This window comes from Aspergillus aculeatinus (genome assembly GCF_003184765.1).
Source record: "Aspergillus aculeatinus CBS 121060 unplaced genomic scaffold BO66scaffold_17, whole genome shotgun sequence".
NCBI classification, from domain to species: Eukaryota; Fungi; Ascomycota; class Eurotiomycetes; order Eurotiales; family Aspergillaceae; genus Aspergillus; species Aspergillus aculeatinus.
Window position 1 is genome coordinate 495,646 of NW_020291486.1, and position 19,849 is coordinate 515,494.

A 19,849-nucleotide genomic window follows, 5' to 3' on the forward strand; every position below is an offset into this window, starting at 1 on the left:
GTTCAAGCGGGCCTCTCGACCTCGCACCGCAAGAGCCGATCCAGAACGAAGGCCTTCCATATGTTTTGTCCTCGAATGCTTGAGAATTTGCAATGACTTGGAAAGATTGATTATGAGTCCCGGGTCCATCTCTGGACTTGCATAACCATCTGTTTTGAGCAACGACCCCGAAAAAGAGATCCGTCGAATTTCTGTGGCATCAAGGCAATGCTTATTCAGCTGCGACCGCTGCGACCGCTGCGACCGCGAGCCTTGCAAGTTGATTCGGGCAAGAGGCGAAGAACAACAAAGAACAACTCGGACATCCGCGCCAGCCTGTCAGCCTGCTTGGGGCTCATGATGGCGGCGATATCAGCCCCTATTAAGTCCGCACTACCATCGGTCAAGCCTGGTGTAGTGGAAGGCTGGCAAAGTGACTGCTTGTTATCTTGTTAGCCTGGTAGCGCGCCTGATCTTAGTGCCAACACTAGCTGAGCTAATAAATTGGCTCCTGGCTGCACTCCATTTCAGCCTCACGTACGTTCCCCAGACTCTTTCAGGGGCGCCTTGGTCGCAATCCAGTGCAGGTATCATGACTGAGAAGACGGTCATACCGTCCAAGCGTCAGAAGGCGTTTCGCTCGAGATCGAAAACGGGTTGTCGCACCTGTCGGTAGGTATAACACGGCAGTACCCGGACTCATGGCTGACCCCTCCAGTGTGCGCCGTGTGCGATGCGATGAGTTCCCAGGGGCATGTAACAACTGTACCTCTACCGGTCGGAAATGCGAGTATGACTTTCATCGGCTTCCTGCCAGGCGTAATATGGGTCTCCCACGCATCTACCTCAGCCGCTTTCATGGCCCGGCTTTGACCTCCGATGAGCAAACCTGTTTCTCATACTTCCAATACCACACGATCTCAGGTCTCGTGGATTTGTTCGACTCGCCTCTCTGGGAACACTACATTCTTCCGCAGAGCTGTGCCGAGCCTGCAGTCTGCCATGCGGTCATCATGCTTAGTGCAATCCACCAGGACGCGGAGACAAATCGTATGCGACTGTCGGGTAATCGAACAGATGACTCCCATTTGAACTTCGCTCTGGAACATTCCACCCGATCCTCCGCCCTGCTGAGAAGACGAGGCGCGTCCAACGACCCACAAAAGTATCAGGCCGTTATCACATGCTGTCTGCTGTTTGTGATGGGAGAGCTATTGCGGGGTCATTATGGCAGAGCAGCCATGCACCTTCACCATGGGGTGCAACTGATTAAAGAGGCGCAGGCACAGGGACAGATAATAGAACCCGTCCTTGTCGACTTCTTCGACCACCTCAATGTTACCGCCGCCTTATATGCCGCCGAGGGACCTACTCAGAGCATTGACGCAGTAGATGAGCCTGAGTGGGTATTGAACATATGTCCTATCGTTGTAAATAGCGTCGGCGAGGCACGGCAAGCTTTCACGGAAACGCTCAATTACTCGATTCTCCTGATCGCGTACCTGATGCGCTCAACGCACGCCGAGATTCTGGCAAAATACGACGATCTGTGGCTCAAAAGACAGAGAATTCTTGCCCGATACGCAGATATTGCGCAGGCCCTTGATTCCTTCTGCCAGGAACGCGGCAGCAGGTTCACTCCCAAGGAAGAACGTGGAGCGGAGGTGCTTCGTCATCTCCTGCTGGTTCAATACGTCACCCTGAAGGTATTGTTTCCCGGAGATTGCAGCACCAGTCAGATAACTGCCGAATGTGCTGCGGTACTTTCCAGCAGCCTCGCTATTATGGACCAAATCTCGAGAAGCACGACCTTCACAATGGAGCCGGTGGTGTGTCCCGGCTTGCACATTGTGGCCACTCTATGCCCGGATCTGCGCTTGCGGGTACGAGCTATTGAAGCATTGCGTGCCTGGCCACACATGGAAGGGATGATCAATTCCGAGGTCTGTGCCAGCATTGCAATTGAGGCGCTGAAGGCAGATGTACAGAAGATGCGGAGGGACGAAAGCTGGATTGCTGCTGAGTATCCCGAGGAAAGGGATCGGTTTCTTGTGGAGGTTCTTCAATCAAGCCAAAAGGCTGCCGATTGGGCGCCGATCCGCATGTCGCAGTTAGACATTGGTGATGCCGTACCTTATCCAGAGGACACTGTCGTATTGAATGATATACTCTAACATTCATGTTAATAGACTCTATGATAGTGAAGGGTACGTAGACAATACTAGTTTGCATATTCACCTTGCTCTTCCTGCTGAACTTGCCCGATACTCGACGGCGTAGTTGCATCACTCCATGACTTCATCGAGAGTCATAGCGAGTTCGACGAAGTTATTCAGAGGTTTACTCTTGTGCGATGATGCTCGAATTGATTCCATCAAGAACCACGGCGAGCTATGACATACTCTACACGAGTGTCTGCTGTACCATGATTCTCGAACTGGTCTCAACCAACCAGACCATGGTTGAAGCTATTCAGAGACTTGGATGGCTATAGGAGTGAGTCAACCACCCATACGGTCACAATTGCATAGCAATGATGGTAAGTCTCCCGGAAATGCATTTCCTGATGCTTGATACTATGATGCATCTGAGTCACCGTCCTGACTACCTGAATTCTCCCGTTGAATCTCTCCATCTGCTGAATCTATCCACAACACCTCTTTCGCACCATTCCTGCACCACCTCAGTATCATCAAGTAGCATCCTCAACATCCACTACCTCCACTACTATCAAGCACCCTCACTACTATCAAGTACTTTCCTACCATCAAGAACCTTTCCTACCATCAAGCACCTTTTCTACCATGAAGTATTTCATCCCAGCCCCCATCTACTCAGTATCAGGATCGTATACTAACCCATCCACAGCACCGCGACGATGCAACACTACGGAGGCGGACAGCTTCCCTGGCCTGCAACCTCCACCAGCGCCAGCAAGCCACCGACCACCGACAAGAACAAGAAGAAGAAGTGGCTGCGCTGGGCCATTCCTCTGGCTGTGGTGGTTATCGCCATCACCATCCTGGGTGCCTGTCTGGGCACTCAGCTGAACAAGCACCCGAAGGCGACGCCTATGTGCCTGGGTAATGGAACCAGTGAGTCCACCGCAGATCTCGAGGGCGCAGGGCACCAGGCTGGGATTGGCGATAACCACAACCACGAGTACGAGCACGACCACAACAAGAACTACACTTCCGGTGATGGGGTTCCTCGTGTGGGACTGCCGAATCGTGGCGTTCCGTCTGGCTCTTCGCTGCCTCAGTCTGGTGGTCCTGTTGTGCCTGTCAACCCTGCACCTGTCAACACTGCCCCTGTCAACACTATTGCCCCTGTCAACCCTGCGCCTGTTAACCCTACTGCCCCTGCCAACACTATTACCCCTGTCTCTCCCACTGCCCCCGTCAACACCATTGCACCTGCCCCTCCTACACCTATCATCCCCACCATCCCTCCCAACCCACCAACCACCACATTCCAAACCCACCCAAACAACCCCACAACCAACCTGAAACCCCCAAACACCCCCCCAAACCAACTCTACACCATCCTCCCCATGCCCCCCACCTCCCCACCACCCATCCAAGCACCCAACCCAGCAAACCCTAACCCTAACATCCCACCCCAACCAGCACCTCCAACCAAACCACTAACACCCCTCCCCATAACCACGCCGGAAGACCAATGCACGACCCTGCACGGAATAACCTACACCTTCTACGGCTACCCGGACAACGACCCGCCGGGGGCCGCCATCGCGTACGAGTGCCCGCACCGCAGCGGCACCGGCACCGCCGGCGGGACGGGCACGTACGACGACCCACTGACCTTCGCGACCGCGCCGGGCGAGTTCGAGCTGTGCGAGGTCATCTACTCGCCGTACCTGCAGAAGTACCTCATCCACGAGGACTACTGCGAGAGCTGCACGCGGCACTGGCCGCACATGTGGCATGTGGACGTGTGGTTGGGCGGGGACTCCGTGGGCGCCGCGGCGGAGCAGCTGAGCTGCGAGGCGAGGCTGACGCCCGAGCGGGAGAGTCAGAGTGTCGTCAGGGGGCCGAGGGGGGATTTGCCTGTTGATGGTGGGTTTTTCTTTTCTTTTGTTTCCGGGATTGGGATAGGGGTTGGGCTGGGTGGGGTTAGGGTATGCTAACGCTCGGCAGGCACCACCTTCTACGCCGGGGGGTACTCCGCCTGTGGCGTGGAGCATGTCTACCATGCGGCTGGGGTGGATGATTATTGTTGATGGGGGCTTGGCGACGACCACTTGCAACAAGGCCCGGGCCCCTCTGACCAGGGAACAACGGGTCCAGACGAGGGAATGGGCCCGAAATTGGGGTTGTGGGTTGGTGGCTGGCTGGGGGTTCTGTTTCTGGGGGACAGCTTGGTGGCTGCGTGTCTTGCGGGGTTGTCGCTGGTGGCGCCGACGTGGGTGCCTGTTCACCTTGTTCTGTGGGCTTTGCTGGTGGGAGCGGTGGTGCCTGTGCTGTTGGGTGGGGTTTGGTATCCCCAGTTGCTTGGGGTTATGTTTTGATGGACTTTTGGGGGAGCCTTGCTTTGCTTGTTTGATGTTTTCTGGGGTTTGTATTGATTTTTGTATGTGTATTCTTGCCTTGTTGCGTTCTTGCGTCGTTGTTTTTGGCTGTAATTGAATTGCATGTGGTGAAGGTATAAGTCTGGGATCTTGAATTGTGTTAAGCTATGACTGTTTGAATGTGAGATGAAGATTGAAGTTTGGGATCTTGAATTGTGTTGATGGTAAATTCCTGTAGTCTACAAGTAGGGCTGCTCGTAGACCACGCTTATGACCAAGGTAATCACGTCAAGATCGTCTCGCGTACCTCAAATCGAAATAGGAGTATTGCGGTCTCCTGTGTAAGGAAGGTGCACTTCGCCCTCCTTCCGACTTAGAGGCTAGGTGGCTAGGTAGAACAAACATGATCTATTCTCTAAGTCTATGTTTTTGCTTCCATGACTTACGTGTCAATGATATCAATCAACCATCACTCAAAACTCTCCAGCAAAACCTTCCCTCCCTCAACACCGGAAACCACCTCCCGCACCGTCTCAGACACCAACCCCAACCAACGCTTCACTTCCTCCTCCTCGCTGCCAACAACGCCCAACTGCAACTGGCCTCCCTTCACGAACGAAACAACCTTGACCGGGTACGCCGCGTCCCCATGCGGGTTCAGAATATCAACCGCACACTCCCGTCCAGCGAAAGGCATGGTGTCAAAGTCCTCGAAGTCCTGGTGATGCACGATCGAGTCGAACGACCCGGCTCCCTGCCATGCGGGCGCACATTCCCGTGCGATCTTGTCGAAGCCCACAAAGTCGTACGCCGCCGACTCGGCGCTCTGGCGCTGCACAGCCCCTAGAAGATCCACCGCGGTCCACTCGCGCTGGATGTTGATCCGGATCGGCGCGAGCTGGTAGCAAGGACCAACAACGTTCTCAACTCCGATAAGGTCGAGGGTACGGCCGGTGGTGACGCCGCCGAAGGTGACGTCGCGTGTCTGCAGGAGGCGGGCGAGAGCGAGAGCCCACGAGGCGGTAAGGAGGGTTGCAGTCGTTGTGGCGGTGGTTTCCTGGACAGAAGTGAGGTCCAGGTCGAGGGATTGAGTGTGGAAAATGGATCTGGAGGCGGGCGATTTCGGACTGGTGGAGGGGAGAACGGCGAGCGTCGAGTCGTGGAGGAGGTTCTTCCAGTAGGTGAGAGCAGGGGTCTGGGTCTCCGGCTTGGTGATGTGTGCCATGTACGCGGAGAAGGGAACCTGATCGGTCGCTTGCGAACTGGTGTAAAGGGTTTCGAGATCGCGGAGCAGGTGGGGCAGAGACTCGCCGTCATATTGCGCGTGAGAAAGACCGAGGACCAAGGCTTCGCGGCCGTCCAGGGCTTCGACGTGGAAGAACTGGAAGAAGGACGAACCGAGAGGGAAGTCAGAGGCAATGTGGGTGTTGCACAGCTCGGTGATGTACTGCTGCAGGTCTTCTTTGTCGGCCGTGTGCTGCGTCAGAGGGGTGGCGAGCTCGTTCAGCACAACCTGATAAAAGGCCGATTCGTGCTCGACAAAAACGGTCCGCAGGATGTCGTGGGTCTTGACGAGGTCGCTGCACGCGCGAAGCAGTCGCTCACGATCAACCGCCCCCTGGTCGAAGATGAGCATGGTGTATTGGATCGAGGTGCGCGGGGAATGCACGGTTGCGCGGATGTCCAGCGCTTGGGAGTCCGTCACAGGAAGAACGTCCTTGATTGACCAGGAAGTTTCTGCCAGCTGAGGACGGATGGTTTGGGACAAGAATTGCTCAACATCCAAACGGCCAAGAGTGGAGAAAGGCTGGTAGGGCTGAGCTTGCTTGGCCTTAGAGGCTTGATCGACCCTCAACACTCGGGCCGCGTCACCCAGGCGCATACGCTGGAAGATGTCGGCCACGGACAGGCTATGACCCTGGCTACGAAGACTGGAAACCAGCTTCATTGCCAGGACGGAGTCACCACCCAGGCGGAAGAAGTTGTCATCAACATCAATCTCTTCCTCAGGCAATCGAAGAATCTTGGCCCAAGCGGACCGCAGAATCTTCTCGGGAGCTGTCAGGTTTGTATGAATAGCAGTCTTCGCCCATACCTCCCTAATCCCGTTGCGGGTCTGTTCCAAGATATCCTGAGGGATCTTAGAGGCCAGCTGGTTGAGAACACTGTGGTCACTCTGTTCGCCCTGGGTAGGCAGCTTGTCAACCACAATGTATGCAGACGGAGACATGTAAGAGGGAAGCGAGTCGCGAATGAACTTGTCAAGCTTCTTCAGAGCAACAGCAGCACTGACGGGAATCGTGGCACTGAGAGTGGCCGCCGACTCGCCGCTAATCTCCTGTGTGGCTGGTAGGATGGAAAGGCTCTCCTCATCGGAAGACGGCCGTTCTACTAGAACGACCAACTCCGGTCCAGTTTCGTTGAGCGACTGTCGAATAGCCGCAGCGGCGCGAACTGCAGCGGGCAGCTGTCTGTTCAAGTGCAGTTCGATATCGGCAATATCCACAGCATGTCCCTGGATTGAAACAACATTCTCCTTACGGCCAACAAACACCAGGCTACCATCCTCGCGCAGCTGGACCATATCACCAGTCGATTGCACTGTGCCACTGCGACCAGGGCTAGTCGAACTTCCTGCAACCAGCCAGGCCGGGTTCTGAACATTTTCGCCGGAGACAAAAGCGCCTTCGAGCCAGAGCTCTCCGACACAGCCAATGGGAGACAACAAAGCTGGGTTGCGAGCGTTGACCACCCAAGGAACAACTGCAGAGGGGTACTGCGCTCCCTGCTTGATAGTGGCATCGGCACGAAGTCGTCCCGATGATTCATCCCGCGTCAGAGGAGGGGTCTGGTTCCATTGCCAAATCTGGTTCAGCTCAACCTCAGGCAGACACGAAATTTCTTCAATGCGCCGCTGCAGACCCTTAGTCAACTCGACGCAGGCCACTTCCAGCTGCACTAGCATACGCTTCATCTGTGCAACTTCGATCAAGCTGCCGTCGAAGCTAGCACAGATCCGGAACCCACCCTTGCGCACAGCACATCCCAGCATAAGCGGATAGGGATTGAAGTGCAAAGCTTCGCGAACAACATCACCTGTCTCAAAGCCCAGGTCACTACCCACGTACTCCGGTTCCAGCTGGACGACCAAGCCGGTGCCAGCCTCGCATGCGTGTTGGGCGTCGTGGCTGACTTTGCGGATGTTCTGCATGCCCATGTGCTGATAGGGGACACGAGCCAGAATGGTCTGCTGCACGGCTTGCAGATAGGACTCGACCGTACTGGTACGGCTGACATGGATGCGAACGGGAAGTGTAGCAATCAAGGGGCCGATGATGCTCTCAACGCCCGGTAAAGCAATATCACGACCGGTGAGCGTTTCGCCGAAGACGACGTCGTCACTTCCAGAATACTGAGCAGCCACCAGTGCCCAGGCACCGCGAATCAGGGTCGCCATGGTGAATGGCCACTTCGCAGCGGGCTTCAGCGGAATCATATGCTCGATAAAGGCGTCGGGAGTGGGCATAAAATCTCTGGACGGCAGGCGGGGAAACTGGGGACCAACCGCGCCCTGTAGTTCGCGTCTCCAGAACTCGTTCATAGCGGCCGCATCCGTATCGTGCACGTACTTGACAAAGTCTCGCATCTGTGCCTGTGGCTCGATCTGCTTAGCGCTCAGCGCATCACTGACATCCTTAAGCACCAGTGGCTCAGACCACCCGTCGTACACAACATGGTGGATCGTCCAGACCATGTGTTTGCCCTCCTTGGCGTCATCCACAATCGCATAGCGAGCCAGGCTCTCTCCTAAGTTCATTCTTTCCTCGCGATCGTTCTCCAGGTACTGCGCCAAGTCGATTGCATGCTTCCAGGTAATGTTCTCCTTGAGCACCACTTGCTGGAGACCGGGATCCTGCAGCTGCACCAGACGAGTGCGCAGAATAGGTTTGGCGGCCACGGCTTCCTCCCAGGCTTTCTTCCAAGCATCGAGGTCGATGTGCGATGGGATGCGCGCAACTCTCTGTGCCACGTACAACTTGACAGATTTGAGCGAGAAGGTAAAGAGCGACTCCTGCGTGGGCGTACAAGGATAGATGTCTTCAACTGCCGCTGGGTCAACTCCGCAAGCGGCAGCTGCCTCGCGACAGGCGCTTTCGACATCTTGTGATATCATCGAGAAAGGGGGCAATTCAGCGCGGGCTTCAGTGGCGCAAATCTGAACAACACCGGCCATTCCCGAGAGGGTAGGGTGACCAAAGGTGTTGGCGACGGTGAGGTCAAGACCTTGCTCGCGGCACACCGACACCAGCCTCATCGCCATGACAGAGTCACCTCCAAGAGCAAAGAAGTTGTCCTCGGCCCGAATGCCCTCAGCATCCTGCTTCAACACCACACTCCAAGCCTGGCGAAGACGCTGCTCGAGGTCGGTCAGTTCCCGACCGGCGCCGTTTGTCTCAGCCCCTTGGTCGAGCTGGCGAATGTCAACCGTGGTAGCAAATTGTCGGAGTCTCTTGCGATCCGTCTTGCTGGAAATCAGGACTGGGATATAGTTCACAGGGATATAGACCGTGGGGACCATGTATCGCGGCAGGACCTTGGCTACGTCGGCATTGGCCTCGGAGAGCGTCTTCTGCTGTTCATCCGGTAGCTCAACCAGGCTCAGGTCGCCCTGCTCATTTGCCTTGGCGGACTGGAAAGTAACGAACGCAACCAAAGTAGCCTGACCACCGGTTCCCTGCGGCACAACCACCTCAGCGATCACATTAGCATCCGAAGGCAACCTATCCTTGAGCTGACTCTCAATCTCCCCGAGCTCAACACGCTGACCGCGCAGTTTAACCTGGGTGTCCTTGCGTCCAACGAAGACAATGCCACCCGAGCCGTCCGGGTCGTACCGTCCCAAGTCACCCGTCTTGTACAGACGGCCGCGACGACCCTCGTAGCCATTGTGGCCCGCAACAAGCCATTTAGGATCCTCAATGAACACCGTGGCGGTCTTCTCAGGGTCATTGAGGTAGCCCTGACCGACGATCGGTCCCTCAACGAGCAGCTCGCCAACAGCGCCGACAGGCATGAGGGTATCGTGGTCGTTGGGATCGGTGATCCACATTGCGGCACCGTTGCCGGGTCCGATTGAGATATAGTCTCTGCCAGTCGCTGCGCTGCTGTTGACTGTGCATCCAATCGTACATTCACAAGGTCCGTAGCCAATAATGATGCGGGTGTCCTGTCCCCACAGCTTCACATCTCGCGCTGAGACAGCCTCACCGCCAAGACCGAGACCAGTCAGCGATGAGATCACATCCGCATCTAGAATGCGCGCCACTGACGGCGTCAATCCAGCATAATTGATCCTCATCCGCCGGAAGGCTCCGTTGATATCATTGAGTCGATCTTCGTCCGAAGGAATGCATAGACAGCCACCGTTGCTTAGAGTCAATAGCATGCTGTCGATACTGACGTCGAAGGCATAGGAGGCGAAGTCCAGGACCCGGGACTCGGGTGTATATCCCACGGCCTTGGCACGTGGAATGGCGCTGCTCGTGTAGGTTTGGTGGGAGATGGTTACGCCTTTGGGAGTACCCGTACTGCCCGAGGTGAAGATGATATACATCAGAGTGGTCGGGGGCACGGTGGGAAGCGCTTGAAGCTCCTGGTTCAGATCGAAACCCTGGAAAGTGTCTTCTTCTACAACTAGAACGGGACCGCCGGGCAAAATCGAGGTCGCTAGATCGTGCTGCTTGCGCGACGAAAGCATCATCTTGCCCCCAACCTGTTGCGCCATGTTCTGGAGACGGGCCAGCGGAAGCGTCGGGTCCATGAGCGCAAAGGTCGCGCCAGCCTTCATCGCCGCGAGAACTGCCACAATGGTCCACCGCGACTTCTCAAAGCAGATGGGCAGGATATCATCCAGTCGAAGCCCCATCTCCTTGAGCTTCCAGGCGACGTGCGTGGAGTAACGGTCGACCTGTGCATAGGTGAGGTTGCCGTCCCAGGACGCAGTGGCCTCGCTCTCCGGAGCCTTTTGCGCCCATTCCGTTACCATTTCATGCGTGCAGAAGCTATATGTTGGTGGTAACTCATGGTTCCAGCGCCAGATCTCATCCAGATCGGATGTGGTCGCTCGAAGGCACTCTTCGATGGTGCTCTCGGGATTGCTCAGGCATCGCTGAACCAGCTCCGCTAGCTTCGTGACATGTAGCCCCACGGTGAATTCCAGCACGCTGGGTGAGTGCCATGCTGGCCGAATCTTGAGGTTTCCGCTCTCAAAGCCAACCTCCACATGGGTGACACCCTGTTTCGCGGTCGTTCATTAGCTTGAATTCGCAGTTTCTCGACAAATGATTCACTGTATCTTTTACCTCTTCGGGGGCTTGTGACAATGTGCCCGTGCTTAATAACAGCGTCGTGGGTGTCACAGGCGATTGATCTTGCGTGGCTGCGGCGATGTGTTGGGCGACTGCGGCCGAGACCTGACCGATAGTGCTCTGTAATCCCGGCATCACTTGTGGTGTCGAAAGCGACGATTTCTCGGCGCCCGAATACGCCCATTCGAAGCGAACCTGGCCGTCTTCGCAGGACTGCAACAGCAGAATGATCCATGATACTAGCAGAATCTCCTCTCTCATGCCTGTCGGAATAATAGTGGAGGTGGAGGTGGAGGGGGCTTCCAGGCCGGCAACCTGGAAGAGGTGGAAACCGTCGGCGTCGACTTGCGACTGTTGTTGTTGTTGTTGCGACATTATGACTCTAGCTTTGAAATCCCTTGTTGAGTTACCTGTCAAAGGGGGGTCATATAAGTCGTCTTCGTCTCCCAGCAGTCCAGCTGAAGGTTTGTGTCTGTCTGGTGAGAAGGATTGAGAGGAGGAGGTGGTGGTGGTAGTGGTGGTGGGGGAAGGAGGGGAAGGTGGATTTATTAAAGATGCAAGTAGTAAAAGTAGGTTCCTTCTTTGCCCGCTCTCCGACCAGACCGGCGAGTCACCGCTTGCGCGAGTTCGGCCCTCTGTGACCAAACGGGTATGGTGTGAAATTATATAGTAGGTGCTGGCCTGCCAGCCAAGATTTTGTGGATGGGGAATTGTGCAAGATGCGAAAGGGAGATTCCCCACCAGGTGCAGCGCGAGCCGCGCGCACCGGCTGTGTGGTGGAGATTATCATGTTTCCCTTCATCACATCTGCGGGAAGGAGGAACCTGCAGATTGGCGCTGTTTGTTTTCGAGCAGTGGACCGAAAGTGCGGACGGAGACTCGGAGAGCAACTACGGACATTGGAGATTAATTAGGTTGTTGACTGCATATTGCAGACGAGTAAGTAGGTACCCGATCTCTGCAGGTTGAAAGTCTACCTGAGTCCTGACTCCTAAGGAGAGCCGAGAGGGGCTGGGAAAGTGCACAGCTAGCTGTGAGTGAATGGGCTAGAGTGCTACCCAGTTTGCAATTCCACCACCACATCCTAATCCACTCTCGGTTTCAACCCACCACAGAGCATGCCCATCCCTTCCGACGTTCGGCGGGGCGGAGGAGATTGATAAGAAGTCGCCTGACCCAAGACTAGTCTGCTGCAATCTCCTTCGCGCGAATTTAGACTACGGACATACTCAATTGAGAATTGAGCATTGAAAAAATTGTGCCAATCGAGTTCAGTGCAGCAGCAGCCTTTGCCCACCTCGGTTAGGGAAAACTGGGTTTGGGAGTGGAAGAAATTTTTATCACGGCGGGGTGGGGAAAAATCATTTTATCAATCAGTGATAAGATGAGGTTTTGCTTGTTCGGGTACCGTACCGTATTGTGTGGTGGGGGGAGGGGGTGTCGAGTGTGACCGTATGTACAGTACGCGGTCCAATACATCCTGCGCGGTAACTTATGGGGCTGGGCAAGAGGGGATGAGGGGGTTTTGAGGGTCGAAAGTTGGGATTTGGTTTGGTATGGTTTCTTCAGGAGAGGAGAGAATTGTACAGCATAGAGAGTGGTGATGAAGTTGAGACAATTATTTCTACAGTTAAATGTTCCTGCTATATCTGTTTTGCCCACAATTGATGGTGGACTGGGGGGGTGCAGATTGTCCGCACTTTCCAAGGACAAGTCATTTCCAGTCAAAAGTCAAGGTCCAACACCCTGCTTTGACATACAATGATGAAGAATGTAGTCATCGATTTTTATTCACAAATCTATGCTCTAATTTGAACCGTTGAATCTCTAACATTGCACGCTAAAAACAAAACGAGGTCATAATCATCTATCTCAGTTTCCCTTGACTGCATTCAGATAGCTGATGACCTTCTCGGCCAACAGCCTTCTCGGCTCCGCCTGGTCGTCATTGCTCAGCGCGTGCGAGGCATTGGGGATGATGAAGCTGTGCTGGTCATCCCAGATCTCGGCCTCGCCGTTGTGGTTCGCCGCGTTCCTCCACCGGGCCATCAGCTTCTCCTTGTCGATCCAGTCCGGCACCGCCTGGTCGGCGCCGGAGAACATGACCATCAGGCGACTGCGGAGCAGGCCCGAGTCGCGGATCTTGCCGAAGGTGGTCTGCAGGTGCTCGTCGCTCAGATCGGAGCTGAACAAGTCGTCCTCCTGGGGCGTGGCGGGGCTGTCGGGGCTCACGAGGCTCAGGAAGCGGCGGGCGCTGATGGGGACGTTGGCGCCGTAGCAGATGTTGGCGGTGACGTCCAGGGGCAGGACGGTGTCGAACTTGGGGTCCTTGTCGCGCACCGCCTCGCGCGCCAGCGCCTCGGCCTTGTCGTACACCGCCCGCACCTGCTCCGGCGTCTTGCCGTTGAACCCCCAGTGGAGCACCCACTGGATGGCCTCGCGGTCGGAGACGGGCGCCTGCATGATGGCGCCGTCGAGGGCCATGCGCTGCAGGTGCTCCAGCTCGCTGTCGAACGGGTGGGCGACCGTGAAGGGGTTCGGCCGGTAGAGGTAGTGCAGCACGCACTGGCTGCCCGTCGAGTGGCCCATCAGCACGATCTTGCCGGGGCTGCCGTACTTCTCCGTCTTGTAGTCGCGGATGTAGTTGAGGCACTTGGTAATCTCGTTCGTGTCGCGGTCCAGGTGGCCCAGACCCCAGGAGTTGTAGGAGGAGGTGAGGTTGAGCATGAAAATGGACCAATCGCTCTTCTCCATCATTTTCGCCATGTCGGCGACGTAGGACGTGGTACCGATCCCATCACCCAAACCACCGACGAAGAGGAGACTGTGAGGTTGAGCGACCTTGCCGGTTGTGTATTCGAAGGTGACGAGGGATTCAGTCTGTTTGTTATGGGAGGTGAAATGGTCAGTTGCCTTCTTGCTATGTCTCTTCCTCTTTTCTCTGCGGATGTGGAGGGGTCAATCGTCGACGTACGTAGTGGTGGAGCATGCCCGGGATACCACCCTTGGGCCAGAATTTGGAGTACAACATGATCTGTGTGGTGGTGAAGAGCTGATATTGTCTGTGGTGTGGAAGGAGAGAGGGAGTTTTCCAGAAATTCCACGGAAGCTTTTGCAATGGCAGGTTCTCGGGTTCTCTCGCAAATGATGGGATGATGCCAGCGGTGGCCTTTAAGAAAACAAACCCCTCTGTTATCGCGTAATTGTGGGGAATGAATTCATAGGCCACGTTCTCCTTTTCCCTCGGCTGAAAGTATTTCTGAGACCGGCAATTGCTGTGTGGGTATTTTAGCTGTTTGGCTTGCTCTTTTCAGTTGGGCCACTCTGAGGTTCTGCTTTGACCCGACCTGATCCGACCGACCCGTTGTTGTGAAGGAGCCGGTTCCCTGGGACCAGGAAGCAGTCGCTTATCAATCAGTACACACAGCTTCGTAACGTAACCAAGGTACCAGACACACTCGGACTGGATGTGCGAGACGCTGAAAGCGGACTGAACCTTCTTACTCGGGCTTGTTAGTCCGAGTCAAGTGGTGCTTTTGAAATCTTGAACAAGACGTGCTGAAAATGCGTATCCAGTGAGGGGTAAGTCACATCGAAACACAACCAATTTCCTGCGACCGGTAACGATGTCTGAGACTAGTCCGTTACAGTGTCCTTACCACGTCAGGGTACGTAATTCATTTCCAGCGGTTCCGGTGTTCGGGCCTCACTATGGATCTAATCAGATTCTCCGGTTCAGCACCAGACAAGCCACCCTTCAGCTATCAGATCCGCTTTTGTCTAATCTGATCGAAACTCACCGTTGCGTTTGGGTCTTGACTACTCCGTACATTAGCGTCCCTGTGCGCTGTTGGGAGGTTCCGACGTTGTTGCGGTCGAGGGATATTTAAGGGGTTGTTGATGAAGGTTAAGGTAGGTAACCTCGATGGACAACAAAACTATGTAGACTGATGCTACAGTGTACGCGGGGTTTGTACGACAGGGGAGCGAACACTGGCAAAGATGGCATCGCCAGCAGCAATTGTACTGTACCTGCAGCATGGTGAGGAGCCCGCGAGACCCCCCTGAGCAATTCTCGGAGCACGGAGCTAGTCTAGCAGAAATCGCTCGAATCCGTGGCAAACGTTGAGCTGGAGCCCACATTATTTCCTGACTGCCCCCGATTCTTCCCTTGGCATTATTTCAGTGAAAGAGCCATCATGCCGTTGGCCATTGAACCTCTTGCAGTGCATTGAGAAAGTGATAAATGACATGAGGCTACATAGAAATTTTGCCTAGATACAGTACAAACTTATCTAGGTAACAAGTACACGCTATCTACAGGATCGAGACATGTGCGATTAATGCTTGGGGGCTCACAAACACAATGCACACCGCCTAATTTGAGGGGATCGGCAGGCACGGAACAGAGGTGTAAACATTGCAAACAGGGACCATTCTGCGCACACCTTAGGCATTGAATAGTTCTTCTGACTGAGGCTATCAAATCACCGTCACCATCACCATCACCATCACCAGACAGAAAGTGAGAGACCAGATCAGAAAGATTCACATCACTGAACATACAATGAGTGATCAACGCACCAACTTTCCCTTACAAGACAAAATGTACTCTATCTTCCCGCTCTCTATCTCTTCAATTGATTGATCTCCCAACCATCCTTGCGAAGGGAAAAAAAGAACATAATCTAGATCAAGCTCACTGTGAGCGGCTGATTAGCTATCTTGCCAATCCGACCGCGAGGGACTAACCTACCTCGAACTTGATCTGCTCTAGGAAGACCACAAACCGGCGAAGCGTGGTTTCGACCACCGACTCGCAGGGGTGCAGCACGGCATGACCCATTGGCGGCAAGGCCGGCTCAATGTCCTTCCCCAGGGACTGGAGCAGCTTCTGCAGACTCTCCAGCAGACCCAGGAACTGCTTGGCGTTGCGGCCGATCAGCGTCCGGACCAAGAGGGTGGCTTCCTTCTCATCGAGCTCCATGCGGCCCAGCTGCGACGGGCTGCGCAGGCAGATGTACTGCGACAGCGGCTGCTCGAACGCCAGCACCGTGGGGTCGAGGAGCGTGCTGCCGTTGGTACTCGTGATGCTGTAGGCCAGACTGCCGGCCTCGAGGAGGGTCAGACACTGCTCGGCCAGCGCGGGCAGCATCGCAAAGGACGAGTGCGGGCTGCTGCGGCAGCCCTTGCACTTGACTATCGCTTTCCCGTGGGTGACGACCCGGTGGACCAGGTCCAGGATGGTGGCGAGCTCCACGACCGGTTGCAGGTTCCGGCACTCGGTCATGATCTGCAGGAGACGGATCGAGCAGGAGCAGTTGCTGCTGCTGCTGCTGCTGTCCATGACTGCACGGCGGAGCTCAGAGAGCGAATAGAGCGTTCTGACAGCCGGGTGGTCCAGTTTGCTCCGAACACAGGGTCATCGTTGTATCGAGAAATATAAGATGGGCGACCGCATCTTTCCTGTTGGTAGGAGCTTCGAGCCGAATAAGATCACGATTCGCGCACGCAGTCGCCGCAGGCCTGGGCTCCTGAGTAAGACTGGTTTGCCCGGCGCCTGAATTCACATGCCTTGCGGCGACTCTACATTGCAGCCCAATCGCGCCGTCGTGCCGGGGAGGTACTAGAATAGCCTCACCTTATATCACTTCCGGTGGAAAGGCTCTGTTGGTCTGTTCCCTGCGCAAGCCAGTTCACTGTGCGACGTAGCATGCAATGAGATCCGCGCACTCGTCACACAGCTGATTCTCGGCCATGCCCCAGCGCGCAGGCAGCAACCCTGATGCTCCTACTTTCTTGGGTCTAGTACGTAGCACATGCGACTGCCCAGATAAGGCACTTAACACAGGTCTAGTCTGGTACATTACCTTATATGGACTGTGTTGTTTTGGGAGAGAATCAATGGAAGCGGAGGAATCTCTCTGAGCCGAAAGTGATATACGATTGAGATAAGCGAGTATAAATCATGACTGTGCTAGCAATTTAGTCTTCATCATAATCAGCTCCAGCCGCTGATCGGTCTCCATTATCATTCCCAGCCTGCCCCGGGCAGCAGGAACTGCCAAAAACTCTTGCGTACATAGACGGATGCGACGCACGGTCATCTGCAACTCTGATAACCGGAGGTACAGCACCTGGGCTATGAAAAGAAATTTGTCCTCAAATGGAACACAGAATCCTCCTACCACTAACGGACAGGCATCCACCTGTGTCTTCAGATAGAGGCTGCTTGCTCGGCATCGTCTAAAGTTCGCGTTGGGAATGTTATCGGGCCTGTTGCTTGTAGGGAGTGGCTCAGGGTTCTCCGCGAACAGCCTTTCTGCAAGTCCGCTGTCCAGAGATATAATCGCCTCTAGAGCGGTCACTAGGCTGTCAATGCTGACCACAACCATCATCAATAGATTGATCCAGGTACGGGAGCATAGGTTGCATTGAAGGATGGTGTGCGAAAGTTGCTGCAGCACGCGTTGACAATTCAAGATGGAGTCAATCGTAGCTGCAGGTCCCGCACGCGATGCAAAGTTGTTGACCTGAATCAACTCGCGTATCGTCGGTTCGTGGCATTGGCACTGATATTGGAAACTAGGCATGGTGGGGTTTGTCTTGAAGTGTTCTGGCACATAGCTGTAGGCGTTGTTAAGCTTCGGAGCTCTCGTTGGGAGGAAACTGCCGGAAGGCTCCGTCGCTGACATCGCTCTTGTTACCGTTGGTGGAATACTATCGATAGACGAGGTAGCCGGCTGTAGCCAGGCGAGCGAGTCTTTCTTCAAAGCTTCAAGGTCAGAGGTCCGGCTGTCTGCAGGTCCGTGGGCGTCATCCGCAGGGGACTGGCTATGGCTAGGGAAGTTGCTCGGAGCCAGATAGTAGCACTCTGGGGCTTGGTCTTGAGAGTCCGTGGTAAGGAAACTTCTTGATGGGCTTGTAAAGTGGCTTGAATGAGAGGGACTCGTGTTGTTGACGCTCTCGGTCTTGTTGTTGCTCAGGCCGAGGGAGTCTAGCAGTTCGCGCTCCTGCACTAAATCCGCGACAGGATTCGACATGAACTCCTGCAACCAATTATCTGAAGATAGGTCGTTGCCGTCGGAAACTTTCAGATCTTGTAAGCAGATGATATTGTGTGAGTAAATAATAGGTACCAGAGGGAGTCATACGATTAGGATCCATAAAGCAGTCTTGGTGTAGGCTTGCATCATCCACACCAAGGTTTTCGAGGCTTTCGCTTGCATTGTTGTCAAGCATCGCTCTCTCATTGACACACTGGTAGCTTGATAGATTCGCCCTGGCTTCATGCACCGGCTCCTCTATGATCCTCTTCTTTCTGGGATACCCACGGAATCTCTTATCCAGAGGACCTCGGGCATGTTTTGGCATGTTGAAATGGTTTCCATTCGTTGCAGTATCTTTTTTCTTGGCCGGTCTCCCTAATCGCCGAGAAATGCTGTAGATACAGCTGTAGTTGTGCTTTTGGCATCGTAAACATGAGGGTTTCTCATGGCTGCATCGAATCTTCGCCTGCTGGCAAGCATTGCAAGTCGTTCGCACCTTTACACTCTTGGGAAGTGGACCAGCGGTGACTTGCGACGACTTGTCCTGATTCATTGTAAATACTACAACCCACAGGTTGAGGACAATGCTAAAGATTGCGGTTCAGTTCCAATCGACGTAGGTAATATACTGGTAAGGAAAAATGCAAAGACGAACAAGGGCCCTGGTGCCAAAGATAGGGGGAAACAGCAGTATGGTACATCCGCCTCTACCACCTCGATACTACTGTCCAGGTCCAACAGCGTATAGACCGAGGCAGAGCACCTGAGGTAACCATGATGTTGAAGGTTACATAGCCATGTTTCACGGCTTAGTCGGGAGCATTGACCGGTCAGCTTATCATCGCGTCTCCTATGACACTAGAGTTCTAGGCTGGCGAATCGTGCAGTACGCTTCCGACTGTCGTAAGACCAGGTCGGTAGACCGGGAAGTGTCACTGGAATGTCGTCTAATGAACTTGTTGACATTTTCTCGAAGCAGATCGCGGTTGAAGCTCTCTCAATGCCGAGGAACAGAGATGCTCGGATCCGAAGGGCGGAACTACCGAGCCCTATCCGCCTGTGATCGTCATGTTCAGCGCCAGTCGACAGACCCGCTCAATCGAGTGCTAAAATCGTGCTACATACCTAATTGGTATCATCAGCCCCAAGTCTCCCAGTCCCCAGAGTTAGAGCCCCGTCGGAGCCACTCACTCACAGGGCGTTCCCTACCATGTTCCCCCGCGGTGGCCTCCGTCGGAGCCTGTCTTACACAACGAAGATCATTTCACCCGCCACCGGCGCCCCGAGCCATCCTGTGAACGACTCAAAGCTACGGAATATGCGTGACACCGAGTGGCAAAGAAGAAGTATGGGTATGCGCGGACCTCGATTAGAGCTCCGAGATCATCCGCCCTGTTTCCGATGCTGCGGTCAGCCGCTGGGTTTCATGGTTATTCCTCTGCTCAGGAGCCGCCTCACAAGGCGTGATTGATTGTCACAAAATTGAAGGTCTGTAACCATTTGCATTTCACATCTTCGAGCTCATCTTATGATAGTCATGTGTTAGCAGATGTTGCATACTTCGCATGTGTAGAGTGTCAATCACAGCAAGGAAGGCACATTGAGCAGCATTCCAAGCGTCATGGAGCATTCTCCAGCAAGTCCAAACTGCGAAGGCGTGCAGAGCTTTTTTGGGTCGTCGAGCGAAGACAGTCTCTGTCATTCTGGCACATGTTCTGTGGCATCTGAATCTAAAGAGAAGCAGGAGAGTGTGTCGTGTTGAGCAGATTGTTTCACACGCTGATGACGGCTGGGAATGCTCTGACCCTATAAGTTAGTCACTCGTTGATCATATTGCTCTTCATCGGGCCTTTGAGACAGAGTAGAAGAATGAAGGAGAAAAAGAAGCAACTGGGAGGCCGATTGAATTGTAGTCACGATGT

General features: G+C 54.5%; 7 protein-coding genes across 7 annotated transcripts; 4 read left to right on the forward strand and 3 right to left on the reverse strand.

Moving 5' to 3' along the window:
* The first annotated feature begins 113 nt into the window (after positions 1 to 113).
* On the forward strand, positions 114 to 751 carry BO66DRAFT_390981 (uncharacterized protein). Its single transcript, XM_025647147.1, has 2 exons — positions 114 to 651; positions 698 to 751. The coding sequence occupies exon 1, from the start codon at positions 208 to 210 to the stop codon at positions 433 to 435; it is 228 nt and encodes a 75-aa protein (XP_025505261.1). The 5' UTR covers positions 114 to 207; the 3' UTR covers positions 436 to 651; positions 698 to 751.
* BO66DRAFT_57217 (Zn(II)2Cys6 transcription factor) lies at positions 559 to 2,190 on the forward strand. Its single transcript, XM_025653417.1, has one exon. The coding sequence runs from the start codon at positions 681 to 683 to the stop codon at positions 2,151 to 2,153; it is 1,473 nt and encodes a 490-aa protein (XP_025505262.1). The 5' UTR covers positions 559 to 680; the 3' UTR covers positions 2,154 to 2,190.
* Positions 2,191 to 3,661: 1,471 nt separating this feature from the next.
* Positions 3,662 to 4,057, forward strand: BO66DRAFT_285154 (uncharacterized protein; the record flags this gene model as incomplete). Its single annotated transcript, XM_025643116.1, has 1 exon — positions 3,662 to 4,057. A coding segment is annotated over one exon (396 nt), but the record flags the coding sequence as incomplete, so codon positions are not given.
* Positions 4,058 to 4,923: 866 nt separating this feature from the next.
* Positions 4,924 to 11,211, reverse strand: sidD (nonribosomal peptide synthase SidD). The gene is made up of 2 exons (XM_025644621.1): positions 10,861 to 11,211; positions 4,924 to 10,805 (listed from the first exon to the last, which is right to left on the reverse strand). The coding sequence occupies exons 1-2, from the start codon at positions 11,137 to 11,139 to the stop codon at positions 4,980 to 4,982; spliced, it is 6,105 nt and encodes a 2,034-aa protein (XP_025505264.1). The 5' UTR covers positions 11,140 to 11,211; the 3' UTR covers positions 4,924 to 4,979.
* Positions 11,212 to 12,750: 1,539 nt separating this feature from the next.
* Positions 12,751 to 13,909, reverse strand: sidJ (putative siderophore biosynthesis lipase/esterase; the record flags this gene model as incomplete). Its single annotated transcript, XM_025649251.1, has 2 exons — positions 12,751 to 13,758; positions 13,853 to 13,909. The coding sequence occupies 2 exons, from the start codon at positions 13,907 to 13,909 to the stop codon at positions 12,751 to 12,753; spliced, it is 1,065 nt and encodes a 354-aa protein (XP_025505265.1).
* A 1,716-nt stretch (positions 13,910 to 15,625) lies between these two features.
* BO66DRAFT_320404 (Zn(II)2Cys6 transcription factor domain-containing protein) lies at positions 15,626 to 18,480 on the reverse strand (the record flags this gene model as incomplete). The annotated part of the gene is made up of 4 exons (XM_025643671.1): positions 15,626 to 15,739; positions 15,833 to 16,202; positions 16,852 to 17,977; positions 18,033 to 18,480. 4 exons carry the CDS (start codon positions 18,478 to 18,480, stop codon positions 15,626 to 15,628), a joined length of 2,058 nt encoding a protein of 685 aa, XP_025505266.1.
* A 122-nt stretch (positions 18,481 to 18,602) lies between these two features.
* BO66DRAFT_57256 (uncharacterized protein) lies at positions 18,603 to 19,329 on the forward strand. Its single transcript, XM_025653418.1, has one exon. The coding sequence runs from the start codon at positions 18,725 to 18,727 to the stop codon at positions 19,223 to 19,225; it is 501 nt and encodes a 166-aa protein (XP_025505267.1). The 5' UTR covers positions 18,603 to 18,724; the 3' UTR covers positions 19,226 to 19,329.
* The last annotated feature ends 520 nt before the right edge of the window (positions 19,330 to 19,849 follow it).

What these genes read in the sequence shown, in the direction of transcription:
- BO66DRAFT_390981 (XM_025647147.1), top strand. Translation starts at nt 208, where the DNA reads ATGCTTATTCAGCTGCGACCGCTGCGACCGCTGCGACCGCGAGCCTTG.
- BO66DRAFT_57217 (XM_025653417.1), top strand. Translation starts at nt 681, where the DNA reads ATGGCTGACCCCTCCAGTGTGCGCCGTGTGCGATGCGATGAGTTCCCA.
- sidD (XM_025644621.1), bottom strand. Translation starts at nt 11,139, where the DNA reads ATGAGAGAGGAGATTCTGCTAGTATCATGGATCATTCTGCTGTTGCAG. An exon ending in CCGAAGAGGTAAAAGATACA is followed by an intron (nt 10,806 to 10,860) that starts GTGAATCATTTG and finishes ACCGCGAAACAG; the next exon opens with GGTGTCACCCATGTGGAGGT.
- BO66DRAFT_57256 (XM_025653418.1), top strand. Translation starts at nt 18,725, where the DNA reads ATGTTTCACGGCTTAGTCGGGAGCATTGACCGGTCAGCTTATCATCGC.